The 19,051-nt window shown below is 44.8% G+C and overlaps 1 protein-coding gene across 3 annotated transcripts in view; it reads right to left on the bottom strand.

The window, feature by feature from the left end:
• The window catches only part of COL14A1 (collagen type XIV alpha 1 chain), a 175,831-nt gene extending 157,687 nt beyond the window's left edge, over window positions 1–18,144 (bottom strand). The window contains exons 1-2 of one of the 3 annotated variants that reach the window (XM_066578459.1): window positions 17,979–18,144; window positions 4,516–4,631 (exon numbers count right to left, since the gene is read on the bottom strand). In XM_066578459.1, the coding sequence (XP_066434556.1) occupies window positions 4,516–4,603 (88 nt within the window). In that variant the 5' untranslated portion in view covers window positions 4,604–4,631; window positions 17,979–18,144. The remainder of the gene's footprint in view (window positions 1–4,515; window positions 4,632–17,978) is intronic. The other 2 variants (XM_066578458.1, XM_066578460.1) reach the window with 2 other exon arrangements.
• Between the last annotated feature and the right edge of the window lie 907 nt (window positions 18,145–19,051).

Below are 19,051 nucleotides of genomic sequence, written 5' to 3'. Positions count from 1 at the left end.
ATTTTTAGGAGATCCCCATGGTAAAGGATTAGAAAAAAATGTTATATAGGATGAAAACCCAATGATGGGCCAGTGTTAAATCAGTCTAGGGCAAATTTTGGTAGACCCTAGCATTTGCTTAGGTTTATTGGGTTCTGATGCCAGCCCTTCTGGGGTTTTCTGGGAGGACATTAATTTTTTAAAGGTTTCCCTTATGATAAAAAGATTGAGAACCATTTGAAGACCCAAAGATGAAAAGGATGGATGAGTATGACTACGATTTTGACAAGTATGGCAAGTGTAGAGCATATTAACACAAATGACCATGGATCTGCCCCTGTTAGTCCCTGGCTAGGGATTTCTTGAAACAAAACATTTTTAGGTAATATGCTATGTAAAAAAAAATATTTCTATGTATAATTGAGACCTAAAAACAGCCGAGTGTGACATTGGTCTTGATATAACTGAAATAAGTGTGGGCCTGTCCTCTGTTAGGACTTGTCATTTGCTTGGGTTTGCTGGGAGTTGATGCCCGCCCTGCAGAGGTTTCCTAGGAGAACAAAAATATTCAGGAGAACAAAGCATACAGGAGAATACAAAGAACCCCGCACTCGTAGGAATCCAAGGAATTAAAATCGGACACGGCGGTCCTTAAGTTATGAAACGCGTTGCATCCTGAATAAATATATAACTTAAGGACCGCCGTGTCCGATTTTAATTCCTTGGATTCCTACGAGCGCGGGGTTCTTTGTATTCTCCTGTATGCTATTTTATGCTAAAGCCATATTAGAGCTGTAACCCATAGACGACTCTCCGGAGATCCGGATCAAGGACCCAGGGTGGTTTACTCAAGCCAACGTGGATAACAGGTGTCGGTGGACTCTCAGGCCAGAGAGTTCCACTAGACACCAGGTGAGTTAACCTCTTATTCACCGGTACAAAAAGCTATTACAAAATATGAGGCGCTGATACTGTATTTTTTCAAAAATATTTTTAGAAAATCCGCCATATTAAAAAGTTTGGAAATGTATATATGATAAAGACCTAAAGATGGTTGGGTGTTACACTGGTTTTGACAAGTAGGACCTGACATTTGCTTGGTTTTGCTAGCCCTGCTGGGAGAAGACAAACATTTTTTAGGGAATCTTACATGGTGAAAAGATTTGGATTATCTCCTATATATGATAAAGACCTGAAGATAACTGTCTGTGACATTGGATAGAGGAGAATAAATTCTTACCAGATTGAACATTTTGAAAAGAACAACAATAAAAAACTGAAGTAAAACAGCAGCAAAAGATTCATAAACAACTAGGATATTGCCACAGTGAAACTAAGACTATTGTGGACTTTACACACCCTTCAACAGTAGGAAACTCATTCAAGTTTGACCTATCTTGACCCATTGTTGGCCATTGAAATATTTTGTAGGCATAATGACATTTTTCCCGAACCAATGCGGAATTGTGGGAAGATTGCAATGTATTGAAACAACAAAAAAAAGCTGATTCCGGCCAACACTCACCATCTGGGAAACCAGCTTCATGCTGGGGTGTTCACGCTACTAAATAAGATCTAAGGGAAGACAATGTTGATGTAATAGTTATGTAGGATAGAATTAAATGAAGCTTTCCAGTATAGAAAACCCATTTTTGTATGTGCTATTATTGAATTCTAAGTCAGTAGAGGGGGTCTCCCTTTCAGGAAGTTCATCTCGTAAACAAAATGCACAGTGGTTATAGATACTGTAGGTGTTTCTCACTGTGGGGGGCATGTCCTGTCCGTCATTACATAAAACAACCCAATGATTTGAATGGACACCATATAATGCTTGTCCAAAGTGAACAACTCCTTTATAGTGGTTTAAATGCAACACTGCATGTAAAGTGGATGGGACTACTTCCAGCCTCAAGCAAAACCATCAGGCTTTACCTTTTCACCTGGTTTTAACAGTATAAGGCCTCTGCAGTAGCAATATAGTTGCTTTTCTCTATCTACACTGAAAGACGCATTTCTCTCTGCCTCTATCACAGCAAGAAGTCCCAGCATCTAACAGTAGTAGTATAAGCTCCTGGGCTCCTGTGCAGTTCTCTTTCTCACTCAATGACACCCTACTGCTTTAGAAGAGATGTGTAAAGCCTGTTTACTATGCAACATGGCACTATTCCTGGATCCTTTCAGTCATCACTGTGAACCCTAATCTGTCCTCTTCCCTGGCGCTTTGGGATAGACTCTAAAAAAGATATAGCCTGATATCTAAACATCTCCCCATGTCAAATATATTTGGTAATCCGGCCTTCTCTCCTGGTATGAACAAAACCAACTTTGGATGATGGATAACCAGAGATCTCACCAGAATGATTGATTTCGTGGATAGACTAGGCTTCGGACAATTTGAGTTGTTTTGTGCTGTTCACTCCATTCCAAATGCAGAGATTTTTCGTCTACAGCAAATTAAGCATTATGTATTGGCTTCTTCCAAAGATAGACGAAATCTGGCCGAATTAACTATCTTCGAAAGCCTTTGTAACACAAATTCCAGGGGCCCTGGAATAATTGCCAAATTATACTCCAATTATACTCCCAAGGACAAACTCCCCTACATTAGGAGATTGGAAGGGGAGCTAGGTGAGGAATTGCCAATTTCAGAGCGGCATAAAATCGCAACACCAATTGCAAAACTGATCAATTACAGAAGCGGGTTATAAACTGCTAATGTGTTGGTATCTCAGTCCTAAAAGAATCTCCAGCATGTTTCCGCGGACTTCAGGCCTATGTTTTAGGGGATGCGGAGGGGAGGGAACCTTTCTACATATCTAGTGGAACTGCCCTAGGCTCCGCAGGTTCTGGATTCAGGTATACACTCTTATATTTTCCATTACTAATATTTCATTATAAAAGTCATCCTGGGAAATTTTACTGGGCAAACGTATTCCTAACATTCCCAAACACACTCATAAATGGATATCCTATTGTTTCTTAGCTGCATGTACAGCAATCGCTCGCTCCTGGAGGAAAACGGTATATGAGAGAATCTATTCTTCTTGGAACCAATACTCGCTCACTATGCATCTATGGAACCCAACAACCAGATCCTTGTTCCTCCCAGGGGAATCTAGTTTACTATCAAGTATATCATCCAATTCCCCAACAAACTTATGAGGTACATATCAACAGAAGAGTTTACTTCACTTTCCCAACACAACTGCACCGATATGACAAGCAATAAGCACAGCCAACTGCCTTCACTCCCCTGATCTTCTCCTTATGTGTTTTCCCCATTTTTTCTGTCTTCCCCCAACTGTTACTATTTAGAGATGAGCGAGTATACTCGCTAAGGCACATTACTCGTCTCTAAAGATTCGGGGGCCGGCGGAGGGCGGGGAGCGGCCGGGGAAAGCGGGGAGGAACGGAGGGGAGATCTCTCTCTCCCTCTCTCCCCCCCCGCTCCCCGCCGCAACTCACCTGTCACCCGCGCCGGCCCCCGAATCTTTAGAGATGAGCGGGGAGATACTCGGCTAAGGCACTACTCGCTCCAGTAATGTGCCTTAGCGAGTATACTATTACTATTGTTTCTGTTCTATTTAGGCTGATTCTATTCTACTTTATTAAGGGGTTAAGCTATTGAAGGAACAGAACTTTGATTAGTACTTTATTTTACTTTGTAAGAATTAATATTTGAAATGTAACTTTTGGGCATTTTGCTCAACTCTGTAATGCCCTGACTATATACATGAGTGTAATGTTTAAAGTCTTGATTAACATGTTTTGACCTTTTGAAAATCAAAAAAAATTTTGTTAACCAAAAAAAACCAATTGTTGGATCGTGGGCTTGTCAATCTTCTTTACATAGAAGGTGAAGCGCTGAGCGGTGAAGTCTTTCAGTGTAAACGCTCTGCACGGGCGCTAATGACCCTAACAGTGACGTCAGCGCTCCTGCAGCCGTTTACCCAACTGTCGGCCCACATAAAAGGGCCATTAGACTGGCATATGAAATGCTGGTCTAAGTTAATAAGCCCCAGTGTTTCGGCTGACGTCAGGTCTATAAGACCATGTGAATACTTACATACACTGCTAATAGAATGGGAAGATAGCATTAGATCACATATCTCTTGATTCTCCAAGCTCTCCTTGGCCCTTCTATTCTGTAGAGCAAGTACATACACCCAAGTTCGTACGACATGCACAATACAACTACCATAATAATGATAAAATGATGAAAAACTCAGCAAAAATGTAATAATGAGGCAAAGATAACAAGAACATATTATGCCAAGTCAATTTAGAGTAACCCACAATCTACTCAACCTACTAAACAATAGCAAAAATGTTATTACATAAGGCAGCATGTGTCAGGCAGTAGAGCAATGATTATTATGTCATATGCAATCCTGATCTGTGAGTATATGTCAGTTAGCATATATATACACACAGTTACATTGTAATATTCAGCTATGGGTAATCACATTTGATCTCTGCACACCAGATAACTGTGGAGATATAACGCAGGGTATAATGCACATCTACAATAATTACCTTGACTCTGCCCAAGATTGGATAAGAAAAATGTCACCGCAAGGAGCGACACAAAAACCATCGTATGTACGCCGTGCTGCGTCCTCATTGTATCCACTTGGTCCCCGTCAGCAAGTCTGCAAAGAAATGCATGTGTGTTAGAAATACAAAATATATTGCGAGATACAGATGTAGCAGAGCTGAACTGGTCATTCTTGTTTTGCGTAACATCGTGAGTTATAGGAATATTCCGGTATTAACAGGCTTCTGATGTATCATAAAGCAGTTAGAGTATTTAGCTGCTTTAAGCCTCTTTCACACGGGTGACAGCAATACTGCTGTGAGAAAACTGCAGCGATACTGCAGCTGTGTTTTGTGCGATATCGCAGCATTTTCTCGCAGCGATATCGCGACTTTGTAGCGCTCTTTTGACGGGATTTTTTAGGGGGGGAACGGGGGACTTGAAATATAAGCCTTAAATAAACCCTAGCCACATTAAAAAAAACACAATACATGACCTAACAGGCGCTCTCCGCTCCGCTGCATATCTTCAATGGAAGCCGCCTGTGCGGAATACGCACCCAAATAGAACATGCTGTGATTTTGCCTTCGCTTGCAGACATCGCAATTCGTTTCGGCAATTGTGCAGGAAGAAGCACTTTTCCTCAGCATGTAACGAACGGTATTTGCTGCGGATCCGCAGTGCGGACGCCGATTGCAGATTCCGCAACGCAAATCCATTAATTTGCAGGCGGCCTCAAGGTGTCCTTGGTGGTCTTTGACTGAATGATACACTAAGATATTTATTAGGATTTATCTGCTCCAGGCACTACAGTTACAAGCTCCTGGGAGCCTCAATGATCAGCTTTAATCTTTCGAAGAACCTGGCAGTAAGTGTTCAATTTCTTTGCAGCTCCCCCACAGGAGAAATAAGGTATTACACAGTTCCCAATTAACTCAATGATCTGTCTATGGGTACTTTTATACAGGCCGACGGCAACTGCTGAAAAAACTGCTTATGGGAAACTACCCCCCATGTATATGTGGGACTTAGGTAAGTGAGCAAAAAATTGCAAACGACTGTCGGCCCATGTAAATATGCAGTCATTCATCTATGAGTGGAAATCTATGAGATTTTAGCATGCTTTCGCTCCTGTTCCTGTATGAAAGCACAGGAGGGATAATAATTGGATGGCTGCAGGGCGCTTAGAGGAGTTTTCCAGGGCATAAAAAAATATAGGGCCTTAAAATAAAGAAACATTGAATACTCAGTCATCCCTGCGGCTCCCCATCCAACACTGCAGCCGCGGTGCCCGCTGCACAGTACTCAGAAGAAGCGGCGGCGGTCATATGCTGTTCGTTGTGCACATGACCACGCAGCCACACACAGGCTTCAATGGCGATTCTTCTATGGCCGCTGAACAATAGAGAAATGCCGGCTCCATAAAAAGGATTCTTCTTTATTCACAAATTTAAATTCACATAGTAAAAGCTGCCATACAAGGCGATATCCACGCCGAAAGGCGAAACAGATGCAACTGCATACAGTAGGAATTTTAATAAAATGAAAGACATTTTTTTGTTTTACTTACCTTTCTGGAAGCAAGAAGAAAGTCTGAGAGACATCTTATAAGCAAGGTGTTCATCGTGTATCAAAGAGAAACCAAAATTGAGGTAGCAGGCTCCCTCCAAGTTATTTCCCATCGACCAGTAATAGCAGATGTTGCTTATCTCTAAACGTTTTTCCTACTTGCGGTACCGCACGTTGTAATGCATGCGGATATAGTATAAAAACACAGGAGTTTTGGAATTTGGAAGGTAATGCCAGTTTTCCAATTAGACCATTTATTAATTGTGATACCAAGCATGTCATAGACCACAGGTAACATAGTTTGTAAGAATGAAGACAATGTCCATCTAGTCCAGCCTGTCTATCCTCCTGTTTTGTTGATCCAGAGGAAGGCAAAAAAACCCCAAGAGCAGAAGCCAATTAGCCCTTTTGGGAGAAAAATTTCTTCCCGACTCCCTAATGGCAATCAGACTGTTCCCTGGATCAACCCCTAATAGTTCCTACCTGATTGTATACCCGGATTAACAATTAACCTAAGATTCATATGTCCTCTTGTTATCGTCGCAGTCCTGGGTATAAACAGATCCTGGGGGAGATCCTTGTATTGTCCCCTAATGTATCTATACATAGTTATTTGATTGCCCCTTAGCCGCCTTTTTTCTAGAGTAAATAATCCCAATTTGGATAGCCTCTCTGGGTATTCCATTCCTCCCATTCCATGTATTAGTTTAGTTGCTCTTCTTTGAACCCCCTCCAGCACTGTAACATCTTTCCTGAGCACCGGTGACCAGAACTGTACACAGTATTCCATGTGGGGCCTGACAAGTGCCTTATATAGTGGAAGAATAATGTTCTCGCCCCTCGCCCCTATACCTCTTTTAATGCACCCCAAGACTCTATTAGCTTTTGCAGCAGCTGACTGGCATTGGTTACTCCAGTTTAGTCTACTATCCACTAGTACTCCCAGGTCTTTTTCCATATCACTTTTCCCTAGCAGTACCCCATTTACTGTATATTGGTGACATCCGTTTCTCCTACCCATGTGCACAACCTTACTCAACATTGAACTTCATTTGCCATTTTTCTGCCCAAGCCCCCAGCTTATCTAGGTCCGTTTGTAGCCGTACATTGTCCTCCGTTGCATTGATTATATTGTATAACAAACACAAGGCCCGCTGCCTCATTTTACTTGGCCCGGGGTGTGCTGACAGTCGTTCACCACTGTAGCAATTACCGGCTGGGATGCCGCAGCTCCCCGCTGGTAATCACACTGGAAGTGCTGATCTCTGCGCACACTCTGACATCAGTGTACAGCCGGGATCTTCCTCCCCTGAGTCCATCAGCCCGTCACAGCGCCCCCCAGGAGACCCCATTTTTACCTGCGGATCCGGCGTCCTCGCTCCCGCATGACACTTCCCCGCCCACCGCTGCCGCGTCATGTGACACGCCGGCCACGTCACATGACGCGGCCGGTTGTGTCATGTGACGCGCCAGGCGCATCATATGACGCGGCGGCGGTAGGCGGGGAAGCGTTTTTACGCTATCTTCTGCTGTGCTACAGCGGGAGATAGCGTGAACGGACGGCTTTCATTGACTGCAATGGAAGCCGTCCGTGCGTACACCCGCGACAAATAGAGCATGCCGCGGGTGAGGACGGGAGATTTCACGGTGCGGAATTCCGCGGTAGAATTCCGCACCGTGAGCCCTGAGCTATTAGGTTCAATAGAACCTAATAGCTGCGGGCAACGCAACAGATTTTCGCCGCAAATTACGCGGCGGAAATCCTTTCGTGGGAAGGAGGCCTAAGCGTGATGTGGCCCTCGGTGAAAATGAGTTTGACACCTCTGTCATAGACAATATGATTCGCAACTGTTGCAATTTGAGTTATACAGGATGTACTATTCGTAAATGAAGAAAAAGAATTACGTGTATAGTATTGGAAAAAACAACACAAAAGCTTTAGATGTTGATGGGCACTTTGTAGCATGTCATGCTGGGTATTCATCCCTTAACACCACAAGACGTCTTACATCCTGGAAGGGTGGTACCTAAGACAATAGGTGTAAGTTTACGTCCTGGCAGTGTGGTACCTAACACAACAGGTGTAAGTTTACGTCCTGGCAGGGTGGTACCTAACACAACAGGTGTAAGTTTACGTCCTTGCCGGGTGGTAGCTAACACAGCAAGATGTAAACTTTGGATGGCACAGGATCATAAGTGAGCCCGCACCATTCCCCAGTGGGAGTTGGATGTGACTGATAGTCACATCCTATTCTCTCAACGGGATTTTGAAAATGGATCATTTTATCATAACTTCATGGGTTTACCCACAATATGGAAAACTATAGATAAAATGTGATGTCACCAAATAGTAACAACCTTAGCTCTGCTACATCTCTATATGTTGGTTGTGGCTTTCGAGGTGTGAGTATTGCCAATGAGGGAAATCCCACCCCGGAGAAGAATGGTTGTTAGATGCATCATGCAGTGATCCCCAACTTGTGGCTCTCCAGCGGTTGAGAAAGTACAACTCCCAACATGTTCAATTATGTTTAGTGGGACGTTGTAAAATGAGAACATACATTTAGGGAACACTGGAGATGTACAGAGAACACCTTCACTTAAAATGTTGTGTCCTCTTTGCTGCCCTCTACTGACGCTCGCTGTTCATTGCAACTTCCTTCTGTGGAGGAGTATATCCATAGCTGGATGCCTATATACGCCTTTAACTAGCACCCTACCACCAGTATTGCCAAACCGGCCAGAAATTTCTGGAGAATTCGTAATTTTTTTCTAGTGTCCGTAAAAAAAAAAAAAAAAGGACTTGTCCGTGATTTTTGCATGAATTGTTCTGAAAAATTTGGGTTGGAAACCCCGCCTATCACCAATACTGTAGCATCAGGGGTGATCAAGACTCTTTTTTCACAGAGTCGAAACGCGTTTTATGTCTATGTAGCATCACAGGAACGTGTGCGCAAAATTTTTACTGCACAAAAACACACATCCGCGCCCCATTAGGCTAAATAGCCTTTTACACCACGGTGGAAGGGGGGTGTCCTGCACCCATGTGAACATACCCGCGTGTGCAAAAAGCACAGTAAAATGTGCCAATATGTGTGTAAAAGCGCCTAATTCACTGTACAAATACATTGCGCTGAGGTGAGCATTTTTGCACATACGCTCCTGTAAAGGGGCCCTAATACTGAATTCAATATTCGGGAGAGACCTTGTTCTGGTGAACTGGATGGTTGAACTGGCAATACTTGGATCTGGACTTACAATCCACGTAAATGGCAAAGTGTTACTGAACTGCACCCAGCAAACGTTTGTCTCTAGCCAGAGAATGGCCATCTATTATTGCCGCTTCATTAAAAAGTTCTTCAGCCTTCCCAATGGAGTCTGCAGGTTTACAAAGTTACCCACAGCGCCTTTTGGTTCCTATGATTCCTTGGGCCTACTTTAAATCAAGACCCTCCAGCGAACCGGTCTAGTCAGAACCAGGCCACAAAGCTTCCATGTAGATTGGGAAATGATGGTGACCCCACAGGAGCTGGGTCTCTCACTCCCGGATGTGCCATCAGTCGGCCTACCAGTTGCCACCCTCTTCCGAGGTTGAGCCCCAGCATATCCCCAGTGCCCTTTCATAATGCCAGGATTAATAATGAAGGGCATGCAGTGTTCCTTTCATGCAACTGATCGTTGGACCCTGACCAATTTAGTATCCTGAGGATAAAGCATCAGTGTAAGGCCGGCTTCACACACGCGTAAGTGTATTTGCACAGTGTTTTGGCAGAATGGGCATCATGTTTTGGGGGGCATTTTCTTTTTGCACCGATACTCCCAGCCGTTGAAATTGATGGGTTCTATTTTCTACATATTGCTCGCAAACAAATTTCACACCCGAATAGGCGCACATGAATCCAACCTACAGCTTCACTCGACATCTTCGGAGCTTTCTCATTACCGCATAACCATCTAAAACAATGCGCTTTCCTAGTGAGCCTGTCTTTCCTAGTGAGCCTGTCTTTCCTAGTGAGCCTGCCTTTCCTAGTGAGCCTGCCTTTCCTAGTGAGCCTGCCTTTCCTAGTGAGCCTGCCTTTCCTAGTGAGCCTGCCTTTCCTAGTGAGCCCGCCTTTCCTAGTGAGCCCGTCTTTCCTAGTGAGCCTGCCTTTCCTAGTGAGCCTGTCTTTCCTAGTGAGCCTGTCTTTCCTAGTGAGCCTGTCTTTCCTAGTGAGCCTGTCTTTCCTAGTGAGCCTGTCATGTTGCTCCATCTGTGCATTGAGCTGTATTGGACTAGTGATGCTACGGCGTTCCGTAGTGACTTTGTCCTGACAAGCACAGCAGACCGCTGTCCCTTTCATCAGTGGAATGATGCCTACAAACGGAGCCGTGGGGCGCGGAGGAGATGAATGCAGGGTGGAGAAGCTCACAAGCATTCATCAGTGACACAGCCTGACAGCTGGAGCACAGTATTTGTAGCTTCAGGCCACCTTCTGCAGTGGGATTCTTGAGGAAACACTTATCTCTTTCTTCAGGTGGAGCAATAACCCCCCTCCCCACATCAGCAGATAAGAGGGCATGATGGGGCCTGGGGCATTACTACCCTCCGCTCACCCTCCTACATGGGGAAGAGCAAGTACCCCAAATACAGGGGAGCACGGCAGAGAAGTGGTCATTCCGCCTTGCGACACGTAAGATAAGACTATTTGCAGGTGGCCAACTCATCTGACGTGAGTGACACCCGCGCCTGAGGATCGCAATTTCACAGAAGCGTTGTGAGTAGAGATGAGCGAGCCTACTCGGCCACGCCCCTTTTTTGCCCGAGTACCGCGATTTTCGAGTACTTCCGTACTCGGGCGAAAAGATTCGGGGGGCGCCGTGGGTGAGTGGGGGGGGGGGGGGGGTTGCAGCAGGGAGTGGGGGGGAGAGGGAGAGAGAGAGGGCCGCCAAACCTCCCCCCGCCCCCCCCGAATCTTTTCACCCGAGTACTGAAGTACTCGAAAATAGCGGTACTCGATCGAGTAATTACTCGAAATGAGTACGTTCGCTCATCTCTAGTTGTGAGACGTTTTTGAATGCAACACGCCATACATCAGCGAGAAAAACACATTTTGGCAAGCGCAATATTGGGGTTAAATATAATATTGAGTTATAATACGAGGCGTCGGCTGGTTCATTGAGAGAGGTAACTTCATGCCGCTGGTGTGGATGTAGATGACGCGAGGCGTGAAGTTTGCTGTGCAGGATGTGTACAGAACAGTAGCCGGCGCCACACTCTTATGAAAGCGGTCTTAAAGAAAATCTATTTGTTGCTTATAGCAACCAATCACAGCGCAGCTTTCATTTTCCCTCAGCAGTGTAAGAAATAGCAACCAATCACAGTGCGGCTTTCATTTTACCTCAGCAGTATAAGGAAAACCAACCAATCAGCGCAGCTTTCATTTAACTCAGCAGTATAAGAAATAACAACCAATCACAGCGCAGCTTTCATGTTACTTCAGTAATATAGGAAATGGCAACCAATCACAGCGCAGCTTTCATTTTACCTCAGTAGTATAAGAAATATCAACCAATCACAGCGCAGCTTTTAATTTACCTCAGTAGTATAAGAAATAGCAACTAATCACAGTACAGCCTTCAATTTACCTCAGTAATATAGGAAATGGCAACCAATCACAGCGCAGCTTTCATTTGACCTCAACAGTAGGAGTGCACTCACATTTGCGATATTGCTTTTTTTTAACGTGACTGTTAAGAACACATCGCACAAAAAATTGCAAGTTTGTGATTTGCGATTTTTGTACAATACGTTTTTAACATTAGAAAGTCCTACTGACATTTGCGTTAAAAAACACAACGATATTGCAATCGCAAGTGTGAAGGCACCCAAGCGCGGTTTCACACGGACCGTAAAATTGCATGATTTTTGCACCATGCGAGAGTGAATAAAAATGCGGAATTTTGAAACTGATGTTTTTCTATGGTCTCCCTCACATTTGCCATGTTTTCTCTGATGCTAGCTTGATGGCATCCTCTATCTTGCCACAATTTGCGATTTGTTTGTAGGCCGTGTTTCCCTCCTTGTTTATCTTGCAGTTTTCGTGCGATGTGTGTTTAGAAAGTCCTATTGATTTTTGTGATAAAAGACGCGCAATTTTTTTGCAAGCGGACGCAATGTGAGATTATTCTCACAAAAAAGCAGCGACATCGCTGAACAATTGTGGGAGCAAAGATGCAATTTTGCCGCGATTTCCTCGCTGCAAAATCGCTGTCGCCTGTGGGAAAGAGGCATAAAAGAAATGAAAGCTGCGCTGTAATTGGTTGCTATGGGCAACAAGGACTGTCTTTTAGACAACCCTAATCGGGGTACAATCACACGGGCGAATTTCACCCGATATTCTGTACGGGAGTTGTAAAAAATAGCGTTGTACTCATGCGAGTGCGATGTGACTTTGCTATTTTTCCAATTAATTTAACATCCGACTCTCAGGCACGTGAATATCGCGTGTTGCAGAGATGTGATGCGTTCTTCTCGCAGCAGAAAACTTGCATATTTGCAGTGATTTTGTGAGTATTTGTATGCACAAACACGCAGCATATTTGTGCACACAAGTCATGTGGGAGCAGGCGAAATTTGCTGGCGTAAGCGTATTTTGGCCATGATGTATTTGCACTGCAGGAATGCTCCTATGTCTGTGTGAATGAGCCCTAATGGCGGGGTTCATGCGAGTCAGAATTGCCGCGGAATTTCCGTGAGGAAATTTCGCCGGCGATCTTCAGCCGAGACTAAGCAGGAAAGTAGACAGGATTTGCAAAAATCTCACAGCGAAGCCGCACTGAAACAGATTCAAAGCTGCAGCATGTTAATTGTATCGCCATTTCTGCTGCAAGCTCTCTCCTCTCTATGGGGAGAGATGGCCGCAGCTGAATACAGGTAGATAGGCGACTTCAAACCAGCGGAATGGCGCAGGTTTTGAAGGGGTCCTGCTCTGGACATTGCATTAGATTTCTGCGGGGTTTCCGTCCCATGAGAATGCGGCCCGATATTGCACCCTTAGGGCGCCCACCCACTGGCGTTTTTTTTTCCCTGCGAAATTCGCAGCATTTTTTTTCTCCTGGGGTCTATGGGACTTGTAATGTTAAAATCGCGATCGCGCAAAATCGCAATTTACCGCGATCGCGATTTTAACATTACAAGTCCCATAGACCCCTGCAGAGAAAAAAATGTTGCGAATTTCGCAGGGCAAAAAAATCGCCAGTGGGTGGGCGCCCTTAGGCTGGGTTCACACAGGGTGGATTTGCCACGGAATTCCGCTGTGGCAAAACCGCCTGCGGCTGCTAATCCCAGGATTGGACAGCCATGTGGACGAGATTTGTCAAAAATCTTGTCCACACAGGACAGGCAATCTGTCCAGGCGAAGTCGGCGCTGCGGCGCGGATTCCCCGGCCGCAGCATGTCTATTTTTTTTTCTTCCGTTGCGGCCGCGCTGCTCTCTATGGGAGCGCAAGCCACAACAGAAAAGCTTGCTCCAAAACCCGCAGTTAAGTGCCGTGAGTTTTGAAACTGCGCTTCCCCGGCAGAAGTCTCGCAGTTTTTTGCTGCAGCAAAACCGCAAGATTTTCGGCAGGATTCCACCCTGTGAGAACCCAGGCTTAGGGGTCTTTCACATGGGACGCAATCGTCCGCAGCACACAGCACAGAGGCAGATTTTGTAAATTAGTGCGGACATCTTGCAGAATTAATTGCAGTTTTTCCTGCTTTAATTGTTGAATTACATCTCCTACATGTTAGAAATCCACAACAATTCCACAAGATGTCCTTAGTACCGCAGCAGAAAGCTTTTGCGCTCCAGAATAGAAGCTTGCAGTTTTGAAGTAAGGAGGCGCGGATTGAAAAAACCCATAGGGATAACATTGTGGCGCAGAAATGTCTGAGCAGACTAATTCCGCCCCATGTGAGAGGCTAACTTCACATTGGCGATCGTGATACCAGACCGTGAATCATGGCCTGATATCTCACTCGCCAACACGTGATTTCCCCATAAATGCAAGGAATTTTTGTATCAAAACCACCTTGCATCACTTTGCATCACTTTGTGGTGGAGGATCGCGGAGTGTCTCCTATTGTTTTCAATGGGGAAGCCTTGCCTTGCATGCATCTAGCATGTGTTGTGATGCTGGTGCCAGCCCCATTGAAAACAATGGGTGATGTGAGGGAACATCCAAAATAGCCTAAGGCCTCATGTCCACGGGGAAAATCAGATCCGCTGCAGATTCTCCATGTAGAATCTGCAGCGGGTCCCTCCTGCCCCGCGGACATGAGCGCCGAAAATAGCAATTTAAAAGAATTTACCTATCCGGCGCGGGCGACGAAGCTCTGCTCTTCCTCACGGCCGGATCTTCATTTTCGGCCGGCGGATGAATTCCTGACGCCGGCGGCACGTCGTCGACGTGCCGCGCGCATGCGCCGGGCACATCCGCCGAGCCGAAGCAAGGGAGATGCGGCCGTGAGGAAGAGAAGAGCTTCGCGGTCCGCTGCGGGTGAGTAAATGCTTTAAATTCCTATTTTAGGTCTCCCGCGGATCCGGACGGCTTCCATAGGCTTCAATAGAAACCCGCGGGAGCCGTCCCCGCGGGAGACCCGCATGAAAATGGAGCATGGTCCAGATTTTTTCATGCTCCATTTTTTTTAAAATCACTTTTATTGACGATCCGCGGGTATTTATGTACCCGCGGGTGGTCAATGCATCCCTATGGGGTGCGGATCCGCATGCAGGAAATCCGCTGCGGATCCTAAATCCTATTTTCCCCGTGGACATGAGCCCTAAGGCCTCTTTCACATGGACGATTTTTTGCAGCTAAGTTACATGAGTCAAAAAAATCGCGACTAATAGAACCAATGGTTTCCTATGTAAACCTTCAGATGAACGATTTGTAGCCAGATCAAAAAATTGCAACAAAGAAGATTGGACATCAGCGAGTGCAATTTCCTGCTGCATCAAAAAATAGGTCTTGACCGATCTTTTGGTAGAAAATCTCAGAAGCCTCCATAAACTCCTATGGGAGACTATGCGAGCTGGCCAGCAAAGGGAGATGAAGGGATTTCGCCTGCAGCAGGGAGAGAGAGTGATAAACGGAAGCCCCAGTGCAACCCCCTTCATTGGCAGGAGACTCCCTTCATCTCAGCGAGACTGGAGGGATTCCCCTGCTGCCCCCTGCAGCGGGTCTGGAGGAATTCCCCAGCAGTGGATCTGGAGGAATTCCCCAGCAGCAAAGCTAGAAGGATATTTCTGCAGCTGGGAGAGAGGGATTCCCCTTCAGTGTAACTGCTCTCTCCTCGCTGAGATGAAGGCACTCCTCAGCAATGAGGGGAAGCCCCATGGAACTTTTCTTCATCTCTTTTTCTCCTCCTGGAGCAGCAGTGCTTTTTTTCAGCAACACGCAGCTCCCAATCATGTGAATGGGCAATTTCACCGCTAATTACATTCAGAACTTAATAGCGGGAAATTGTCTATTCACACGAGTTTCTCGCAAGTTAGCTGCAATTTTTTTGCCTTGAAGGTATTACTACATGTGTTGTACACTGTGTCTAGGGAGTCAAAAAAGGAAAGTTCAATTACTCATTATTCTTCCATTGTTCTTCTTTATTTTTGTTTCTTAATTGTTGCACACTTTGGTTACTCCATCTGCTGCATCGTATCCTAAATCCTGCATCACTACACCTCCACCCATGACAGTAGTGCAGCGGCCCAGTTTGGTACTACAGGCACAGCTTGCATTGAATTCAATGGCATCTGTGCCTGCAGTACCAAATCAAGCCGCTGGAATGTAGACAACGTTATCTACTTTTATTGCTGGCCACATGGACGGCAGCACCCATAATCAGCTGATCGTCATGAAACCTGAGTGGCGAACCCTTGTAGTTATCTATTGCTGACCTATCTTGAGAATAGGTCATTAATTAAAAAAATTCCAAAATCCTGAACAACCCCTTGAAGGTAATAAGGTAATTTAGCAGATCTATCTAAGGCTGGGCTTACATAGCAGTAATTAGCTGCGTGCCACGAGAGACTCCCGCGCATGCATGCAGCAAGTGCGTAGTGACATGAGTACTTGCTGCACACCACCAATCCCAATACACTATCTTGGTGTGTATACACGTATAATATGGGCCAGGATAGAACTGCTGCGAGTTTTTTCGCGTGCTCATTTCGTGTAAAGTATATTGGATTTTGTTACTGAGTATCAGGTGCACAAAAACTGTGTGGGTAATATACAAGTAGCATACATTTGTGTAAGCTTGGCCTTAGTCTCATATCTATCTACCTATATCTATCTATCTTCCATCCATCCATCCATCTATTTATCTACCTATATCTATCTATCTTCCATCCATCCATCTATCTTCCATCCATCCATTCATCCATCTATCTTCCATCCATCCATCCATCCATCCATCTACCTATATCTATCTATCTTATATCTATCTTCTATTTATTTTCCATCTATACCATATCTATCCATCTTCCATGCACCTTTCTATTCATCTATCTATCTATATTCCATTTATCTATCTATTTATCTCCTATCTTTCTATCTATCTTCCATCCACCGTTCTATTCATCCATCTCCTATCTATCTATCTCCTATCTTTCTATCTATAATAATAAATAATAATCTTTATTTATATAGCACAAACATATCCCGCAGTGCTTACAAGACAGGGGGAACAGAAACAAAAGTTAAATGTAGTAATCAATTGGTGGAAACAGTCAATGGGGTGATACAGAAGGTAAAGGGGCTGGAGATGTGCCCAGTATGGCGGGGTGGAGAGTGAGGGATGTTATACACACAGACAGTGGTCAAGTAGTGGCCGAAGCAGTATGACATCTAATATCTATCTATCTTCCTATCTATCTATATTCCATTTATCTCTCTATCTTGTATCTATTTATCTCCTATCTTTCTATCTTCCATCCACCTTTCTATTCATCTATCCATCTCATATCTATCCATCCATCTCATATCTATCTACCCATCCCATATCTATCTATCCATCTCATATCTATCCATCCATCTCATAACTATCCATCCATCTCATAACTATCCATCCATCTCATATCCACCTTTGTATCTATCGACACTGCATATTGCACACTGATGAATGAAGATTTCTAGAGTATTTTCTTAGTCCTGCATAGAATGTCCTGCAGTGCTCCCGTTGTGTTGCTACAACTTCCAGTATTAATGACTGCATACATGCATCCAGAGCAATATTACACTATCAGGTTGGGTCATCTCATAAACAAATAAGGTCAGGAATGAAGTAAACTATAAGAACAGAAGAAAGGAACAAGAAGCTGCCAACAACACATTATAATGTGCCAGACTGGCAGATTCTTCTCCCTACTATGTGGAGTCTTGGATTCTCTATACAGGGCGCATCCCAGTAAATCAACTGGAGCCTCTAATCATACGAGATCTGATGTAGAATGTCGGGAGAAAACTAGGATTTAGGACTGAACGCAGGAGACAACAGCCCTCAGGTGCCGAGCCAAGACAGAAGTATCCTTCACTTCTGTAACTAATAAAGTAAAGGTGTACTTGTAGTGCAAATAGATTCATGGAAGTGATATCATGGGGAATTGTGGGAAAAACTCAACACCGTTATCTATCTATCTATATCATACAGTATCTTATATCTAACACATATTACATTTCATCTGTCATTTAATATTAAGATTGAGTTAAGATACTGCAGAAGGATTTACCATCAGTCCCATGTAAAGCCACAGATAACACATTACAATATCACCATGAGTACCAAATTACAAACTCAGCTCTTCTACATCTGCAGATATTTAATAGGTGGCATGCATTCTATTGAATCTATTGAGAATTAAAGGTTACTTACCAGTAAAGTCATTAGTAATTATCAACTTTGAGATTTTAACTTCCTCCAGAATGTTACAGAGAAGTTCAGCTTTCTTCTGGTGTTCTCATTGGCCTCCTTCAGGGTGATGTATGAGGGTCCTTCTGTGGCAGCTGCTCCTCAGCACTAAATCTGATAGAGAAGTGGAAAAGAGGGAAGACAGAAGCCAGGCGGCCAATTATAGCATAGAAGGTGGATAGAGGGAAGCCCAGCAGCTAATCCCTGACACATCTGCTTGTCTGCCCCTCCTTCCACAGTTACCTTCCAAGTCCTGAATGATGGGAAATGCAGAGACACCGAGGCACGCCACTGAGCCCGAAACCATGCCAGCTCACTGATATACAGGTGCATGCTTGTCTCTGATGGAAAAGAAAAGCCAATAATAGCACAAAACTAGAGAAAAATATATAATTGCAAGAAAATGTAAGTAAGCCCTTTAGAATGATCAGGATTTCTACATTGATAGAAAACAATGAGGTCACATTTTAATACTAAGTCACATACAGCTGTACAGTTCATCTCTTTTATAAAGCACATTGAATATCATCCCAAGTAAAAGTAAGTGAGCCCTTGTATTTAATAACCTGTAGTTCCCCCTCTATCAGCAATCACCTCCACTGAATGTTTCATGGAGCTGCAAACAAGAGGTACGGTATTAGTGTAGTATGTCTCCATCAAAAGTATGGGTTGGCCAGGCTCACCTACAGGTAACGCCCAAAGCTGGCGGAGACATACTACGGCACTGGTCGGGATGCAGAGGGCTGACACTCCGGCACTGGTCGGGATGCGGAGGGCTGACACTCCGGCACTGGTCGGGATGCGGAGGGCTGACACTCCGGCACTGGTCGGGATGCGGAGGGCTGACACTCCGGCACTGGTCGGGATGCGGAGGGCTGACACTCCGGCACTGGTCGGGATGCGGAGGGCTGACACTCCGGCACTGGTCGGGATGCGGAGGGCTGACACTCCGGCACTGGTCGGGATGCGGAGGGCTGACACTCCGGCACTGGTCGGGATGCGGAGGGCTGACACTCCGGCACTGGTCGGGATGCGGA

This window comes from Eleutherodactylus coqui, chromosome 9 (genome assembly GCF_035609145.1).
Source record: "Eleutherodactylus coqui strain aEleCoq1 chromosome 9, aEleCoq1.hap1, whole genome shotgun sequence".
NCBI classification, from domain to species: Eukaryota; Metazoa; Chordata; class Amphibia; order Anura; family Eleutherodactylidae; genus Eleutherodactylus; species Eleutherodactylus coqui.
Note: the sequence above shows the minus strand (reverse complement) of the source record. Positions and strands in the feature narration are given on the sequence as shown.